This window comes from Leptonychotes weddellii, chromosome 16, assembly GCF_054177405.1.
Source record: "Leptonychotes weddellii isolate Sample4059 chromosome 16, ASM5417740v2, whole genome shotgun sequence".
Taxonomy (NCBI): Eukaryota; Metazoa; Chordata; class Mammalia; order Carnivora; family Phocidae; genus Leptonychotes; species Leptonychotes weddellii.
Window position 1 is genome coordinate 32,485,956 of NC_138384.1, and position 7,609 is coordinate 32,493,564.

General features: G+C 43.9%; 1 protein-coding gene across 3 annotated transcripts in view; it reads left to right on the forward strand.

Moving 5' to 3' along the window:
- The first annotated feature begins 4,057 nt into the window (after positions 1-4,057).
- The window catches only part of LOC102743244 (UPF0547 protein C16orf87-like), a 26,142-nt gene continuing 22,590 nt past the window's right edge, over positions 4,058-7,609 (forward strand). For 2 of the 3 annotated variants that reach the window (XR_014140881.1, XM_081806641.1), the window contains exon 1: positions 4,060-4,403. Coding sequence is in view for 2 of the 3 variants with exons in the window: in XM_081806641.1 (XP_081662767.1) it covers positions 4,332-4,403 (72 nt within the window). In the remaining variant the exon portion in view is untranslated. Of the gene's footprint in view, positions 4,404-7,609 lie in introns of all 3 variants that reach the window. The other variant, XM_081806640.1, reaches the window with a different exon arrangement.

Genomic DNA, 7,609 nt, shown 5'->3' on the forward strand with positions numbered 1-7,609 from the left:
TAGTCTTTCTTCACTCTTTGTCATTCTTTTTGTTGTTTTTGATCTCTGAATACATAATTTTAAGTGATTTGTCTTTGAGTTGAGATTCTTTTTTTTATTAAGTCAGTTGTTGATGTTCGTTATTGCAATTTTCATTTCATTCATTGTGTTCCTCAGCTCCAGAATTTCTGTTTAGTTCTTTTTTTGTGATTTCTTTCTCTCTGTTAAACGTCCCATTTTGTTCACCTGTTGTTTTTCTGAATTTATTGAATTGTTTTTCTTTGTTTCTCTGTAGTTTACTGAGCTTCCTTAAAGCAACTATTTTGAATTTTGTCTTATTCAAATCATAGATCTCCATTTCTTTTGGGTTAGTTACTGAAAAATTATTGTGTTCTTTTGGTGGTTTCATATTTCCTTGATTTTTCATGTTCCTTGAAGTGTTGGATTACTGTCTTGGCATTTGAAGAAATGGTAACGTCCTCTAGTCTTTACTGTTTGGCTTTGGGAGAGAAATAATTTCTGTCAGCCTATCTAGGGATTCTGAGATTTCCTCAGACCTTTTCTATGGGTATGCCTGCTCCACACTTCTTGTTCCCTTTATGTGTGTGTATGTGTGTGTGTGTGTGTGTGTGTGTGATTCTTAAGATTATATGCCGCCTTTTTGCAAAGCTAGACCTACTGCTAACTGACAGCTTCAGCTTTACTTTCCCCAGGATAGTGGTAAATGTTCAAGTTTGTTTGCTTTTTCACAATCTTGCAGAGTTGGGCCAGTTTTCCGTGTGTGTCCATGAACCCTCTGCCAATGCTTGCACTTGCCACTCTCACGGGCACGCACAGGGAACTGACCACAAGGTGTGTGTTGGGGGGGGCAGGTTATGTGGATGAGGTGTAGGGAGCATTAGGGATGCCTGTGGGCTAGTTGGGGGAATCTGCAGGCAAGACCTCTAGAGTGGTTTGTGGTAGCCTTTGTAATGAAGTCCACAAAGCAGTTAAGTACGTTCCACGTCTCTGTGATGCACTCTAAGTCCTGCCTGCTATGCTCCTATTCCCTCCTCACCCTCAGGTGTGCAGCTTACCTCAGTATTCCAGATGGGGTAAGAAAAGGGTGGGCCTCTTTGGCAGTGTCTCACATAGCTGGGGAAGCTGGGCACTCACTCACACGCTCTCACTTTCTGCTGTGGGAGAAATTGCAGGCCAACGTGCTCCTCTTGGTACTAAGCTGTGCTACCCTGTGGGAACGGAGATACAGACAACGTAAAACTATTCCTCTTTCTTTCTTTCTTTTTTTTTTTTAAGATTTTATTTATTTGCGAGACAGAGAATGAGAGACAGAGAGCATGAGAGGGAGGAGGGTCAGAGGGAGAAGCAGACTCCCTGCTGAGCAGGGAGCCCAATGTGGGACTCGATCCCTGAACTCCAGGATCATGACCTGAGCCGAAGGCAGTCACTTAACCAACTGAGCCACCCAGGCGCCCCCTCTTACTTTCTTCAATGCAATGGATTTCTTCAAATCCAATCTTGGATTTTTTTTTTCTTTCTTCAAGGATGTGCTAGAACTTCTCCACTGGGGGCACCTGGGTGGCTCAGTCATTAAGCGTCTGCCTTCGGCTCAGGTCACGATCCCAGGGTCCTGGGATCGAGTCCCGCATTGGGCTCCCTGCTCGGCGGGAAGCCTGCTTCTCCCTCTCCCACTCCCCCTGCTTGTGTTCCCTCTCTCGCTGTGTCCCTCTCTGTCAAATAAATAAAAATAAAATCTTTAAAAAAAAAAAAAAAGAACTTCTCCACTGGACTGTCGGACTCCCACAACGGATACTCTCATTCGCCAGTGTTGTCAAAATCAGGGTTTTTTGAGGGGAAGATGTTAGAAAACTACTACTCCTATAGTTTATTACATTGAAAGGCTTTTGTATGTAGAACCATCCCTGCACTCTGGGAATAAATCTCACTTGGTCATGATGTATAAACTTTTTCTTTTTTTTGGAAACATGTTATCATATTAGAACAGCATGGGTTTTTTTTTTTTTTATCTATAAATCTTTTAATACGTGCTGAATTTAGTTTGCTAGTATTTGGTGGGTGATATTTGGATCTTACTATTTTAATGGAATGAAGGAATGCAACATATGGAAGAACAAAAATTTAACTTAGAAAAATTGGAGGAACAGAGATTTTACATGTCGTTATTTTCATATTTTAAAAACATCAATAAGACTTCACATTGCACACCTGTGAAAAATATAATTAAATATTTTACAAATATGATAGAACAGTTCGAATTGTACTTTCCCTCAAAAGAAGTTTGCTGAATAGGAAAATGATGATCTAGAACCCATTTCTTTTATTGAAAGATATTTAAAATTTTAATTATTACTGTATGGGATAAACTGTTGGACCTAGCCACTTATGAGGTTTGAATATGAATTTTGAAAATACATCATCAGTTCATTTTGGGTAAAGGTCAAGAATGAACCGTAAATTTACTGAAGTTGCTTTAAAATCTATTCTTCCATTTCCATTAACATACCTCCATGAGATAGTTTTCCTACCATGAGAACTTAGAACTGGTTTAGACATAAATTTTCCTGTTAAGTAGAACTTTTATCAATCCAACCTACTTTAGATAAATGACCAAACAAGAAACAATATCATTTGTCACATTGAAAGCTTTAAATATTTATATTCAGTGTATTCATTCAAAGTGTGCTTACAGGCATTTAATAAGAGAATAGAATTTCACTCATATCTTTGCTTTATTTATTTTTTTTCAAAGATTTTATTTATTCATTTGACAGAGATAGATACAGCGAGAGAGGGAACACAAGCAGGGGGAGTGGGAGAGGGAGAAGCAGGCCTCCCGCAGAGCGAGGAGCCTGATGCGGGGCTCCATCCCAGGACTCTGAGATCATGACCTGAGCCGAAGGCAGCCGCTTATCGACTGAGCCACCCAGGCGCCCCATATCTTTGCTTTAGTTACAATTGTAGAACAAAAATTTAGTGTAATATCCATTCACTGTAATAAATGCTAATTGGTAGTTTTTCTCTAAGCAAAGTGTACAATTTCTTAAATTACTTTCTCTCTGTTCTGATTGTTTATTGAAATGTAATTTTATGTCTGTTGAATTTCACATTTAAAAAGTGAAATAGCGTTTTGTACAATTTTTTCCACTTTAATCTACGTGTAATTTATTTTTAATCTTAATTTAGTTAAGTATCAGTGACCGATGGATTAAAAGAAAACTGGTCCTTCATCGTGGACTGTAAGTAGCACTGGTCTAAATACGTAAAGTGTGCTCTTCGAGAGCAGACTGCATTTAATTCAAATTCGCCTGATAGTGGGCCTTAGACAATTATTAATTAAATAAATGAATGAATTTTCAATACTCGACCTTAAGCCCACACCCTTAATCAGATGTCTGTTACAGTCCCTCAATGATTACAGTTGCAGACATCTTTATTCTTATTTTTTTTTAAAGATTTTATTTATTTATTTGAGAGAGAGTGAGAGAGTGCACGAGAGGGGGTAAGGTCAGAGGGAGAAGCAGACTCCCCACCGAGCAGGGAGTCCGCTGCGGGCCTCGATGCCGGGACTCCAGGATCATGACCTGAGCCGAAGGCAGTCGCTGAACCAACTGAGCCACCCAGGCGCCCTACAGTTGCAGACATTTTTAAAAAGTGTATTAAAGGGGCGCCTGGGTGGCTCAGTCGTTAAGCGTCTGCCTTCGGCTCAGGTCATGATCTCAGGGTCCTGGGATCGAGCCCTGCATCGAGCTCCCTGCTCAGCGGGAAGCCTGCTTCTCCCTCTCCCACTCCCCCTGCTCGTGTTCCCTCTCTCACTGTGTCTCTCTGTCAAATAAATAAATAAAATCTTTAAAAAAAAAAAAAAGTGTATTAAATACCAGGACCTGCGTAAGCTCTTTCCCTTTCGCCTCTTTCACTCACGTTCTCCTTCCTCCCGGGGAGAGGGCGTGCCCAGCACCACGACCCGCCCTATCTGTGCATTCGTTGGCCAAACCCGACGCCCGTTACTGCCGAGTCCCGCCCAAACCGCGCCCCCACGCAGTCCGCAGGGCCGAGAGAAGGCGTGGCTATTGTGCCGTTGGAAGATTCAGACGGTCTCCTCTCGTGAGAATCGGGACGTACCCGAGGACAGGCTTGGTGCGGGTGGGAGCGCGCTCCGGCGCGAGAGGCCCGTGGTCGCTGCGGGCGCACGCCCTGCCCCTCCCCCTCTCCGGCACGCAGGTTCCGGATTAAGCCTCCGTCTGACCAGCGGCGGCCGGGCGGATGGAGGCTGGGCCGCCGAGGTACGAGGGGAGGAGCCGGAGCTGCCGCCGCGGCTGCTGCTGCTGCTGTAGATGAGCATGTCTGCAACTCGCGCCAAGAAAGTGAAGATGGCCACCAAATCGTGCCCCGAGTGCGACCAACAGGTGGGCGCCGGGGGCCGGCGGGCCGGGTGCGCGGGCGGGCGGACGGGCGGCCGTCGCCGGCGGCCGTTGGCTGTGGAGAGGCCGCCTCGCCGGGTGGTCTGGCCCTTGGGCTCGGTGGCCACGGTGGGAGCCCGGTGGGAGGCCGGGCTGAGCCGAGGGGATGCCAGGGAGACTCCCGGGGTCGCAGTCCGGCCGGTGTCCACCTGGCGGCGTTAGCCGGGCGACTGTGTGTGTCCTGCGGCCCGTGGCGCGGGAGGGAGGCGTGGGTTTGTCTGGAGCGGTCGGGGCGCCCTGTCCGAAGCCTCCGAGAGTCGCCCGGCCGGCTCTGGGTGACAGCGGCGGGAGTGTGGGGGCAGTGGCCTAAGTGGACGAGCACGGCCCCTTCAGCCCCTTTCTGCCCCGACGAGAATGCCCAATGTGCCCGACTCCGAGTCCAGGCTCCTGGCTCCTGGCTGCGAAAGCCGCTTTCGCGGCTGCTTTGTTCCCATCAGATGTATACTGTGACAAAAAGGGCCGCAGCGATTATGATATTTTCCTTTTAGATGTCAATAAATTGGTGATCTTAATATGTCTTTTAATACTTCATATAACCCAAATAATCATTACTTTGTTCTAAATTTTTGATAGAACACTGCTGAAAAGCCCTACTTTTCTAAGCACTCCCCTCTTAAAATGGTATGTATTTGTCTAAGTTTTTAAAAAGATGAGTTTGCCATTCCTACCTGTGTGTGGTTTCTTGAATTTTTAATATCAGCTTTATAAACTAATTTCGTGAGGTCATTCAATGGCTTTGTGACCACCAGTGGTCTAGGGTTCAGCTAGCCATTCAGGCCTACCCTGAGCCCAGATACAAACACTGCATGTAATCAGAACAGCATCAGAATTGTGGTCAGTAAGGATCCTCACAGCATACTAGGGGCCTTCTCTGCCTCCCCAGATGACAGCTCAGATGTGAAAACAAAACGGTGGAGTGGTTGCAAGACTTAACCATGGCTTAGAAATTACATGTTTCTTAGCCCAGGAGTAAGGCCTTTGCTTCCAAGGTTTTGCAGGGAATGGCATGATTATATTTTTTGTACTTCGGGAAGCCTAAAACTGGCTTGTCACCTCATGCCTTCCAGTCCAGATGCCAATTACGGGCCATTTTTACCATAAGCAATATTGTCTAATAATATTATTTGATTAGGCTGCCAGGGTCAGAGTGCTAGACTTAACCAAAGGTCTTTTTTTCCTCAGGAAGGACTTTTGTTAACCCTTTACTAACATGTCATAATCCCTTGAAAAAAAATTTTTTTTAAAGATTTTATTTATTTATTTGACAGAGACAGAGATAGCAAGAGCAGGAACACAGCAGGGGGAGTGGCAGAGGGAGAAGCAGGCTTCCCGCCGGACAGGGAGCCTGATGTGGGGCTTGATCCCAGGACCCCGGGATCATGACCTGAGCTGAAGGCAGACGCTTAACCGATTGAGCCACCCAGGCACCCCCCCCACCCTTGAAAATTTTTTAACTGTTTCCTTGGTCTATAAAATTTGGTTGTTATTTTTTTTTTTTTTAAATATTTTATTTATTTATTTGACAGAGAGAGACACAGCGAGAGAGGGAACACAAGCAGGGGGAGTGGGAGAGGGAGAAGCAGGCTTCCCACCGAGCAGGGAGCCCGATGCGGGGCTCGATCCCAGGACCCTGGGATCATGACCTGAGCCGAAGGCAGACGCCCAACGACTGAGCCACCCAGGCGCCTCTAAAATTTGGTTGTTATTAACTAGAAAAAGTAGAATTCATTTGAAACTCCTTCAATTAAAACCATCTGTAAGACATCTTTTATGCCATAATGCCGTGTCTATCTTTTCAAAATAATTACCTCTTTTTACTTTCTCTCCCTTAGTTAAGAGAAATTTACTGCCTCCTCTAAATATTTCACTCAGCAGTGTGTGTAGTTTTCATTGTACAGATTTTGTACAGATTTTGTAAATTTATCCCTATGAATTCAATTTTTTGGATGCTATTGTGAGTGGAATTGTTTTTTGTTTTATCAGTGTTCTTTATGTATAGAAATACAATTGATTTTTTTCATTGTGGTAAAAATAAAATTCACCATTTAAGCCATGTTAAAGGGTCTATTTCAGTGGCATTAATATATTTACAGTGTTGTACAACCATCACAACTATCTAATTCCAGAACATTTTTATCACTCTGAAGTGAGACTTGTTTCCAATAAGCAGTCACTCTCAGTGCCACCCTCTTTCCAGCCCCTAGCAACCACTAATTTGCTTTTTGTCTCAGCCTTCATAGAATTGAATGGAGTTCAGGCCTTGCTCTGAATTAGGCTTTGGCTTAAGGGAATGTTGTGGCTTGTTTGATCTTTTTTTATCCAGACCACTAAAACTTTCTGCATATCAACTATAAGGCTGTTTCACTTTCTTATCATTCGTGTGTTCGCTGGAGTAGCACCATTTCTTTCAAGAAATTTTCCTTTGCATTTATGTTTGGCTCAAGAGGCCTAACTTTCGGCCTTTCTTGGCTTTTGACATGCCTTTTGTACTGAGCTTAATCATTTCTAGCTTTGGATTTAAAATGAGAGACGTGTGCCTTTTCCTTTAACTTGAATACTTAAAGGCCATTGTAGGGTTATTAAGTGGCCTAATTTCAATATTGCTGTGTCTTAGGGTACAGGGAGGCCTGAGGAGAGGGAGATAGATGGGGGAATGGCCAATTGGTAGAGCATTCAGAACACACACATTTATTAAGTTTGCTGTCTTGTATGGGTGTGGTTTCATGGCACTCCAAAACAATTAAAATGGTAACATCAAAGATCAGTGATCACAGATCACCATAACAAAGATAATAATGAAAAAGTTTGAAATATTTCAAAAATTAACACAATATGACAAAGACACGAAGTGAGCAAATGCTATTGGAAAAATGGTGCTGACTACTGGGTATTTACCCCAAAGACACAGAGGTAGTGAAAAGAAGGGCCATATGCACCCCAATGTTCATAGCAGCGATGTCCGCAATAGCCAAACTGTAGAAAGAGCTGAGATGCCCTTCAACAGATGAATGGATAAAGAAGATGTGGTCCATATATACAATGGAATATTACTCAGCCATCAGAAAGGATGAATACCTAACTTTTGCATCAACATAGATGGGAATGGAGGAGATTATGCTAAGTGAAATAAGTCAAGCAGAGAAAGTCAATTA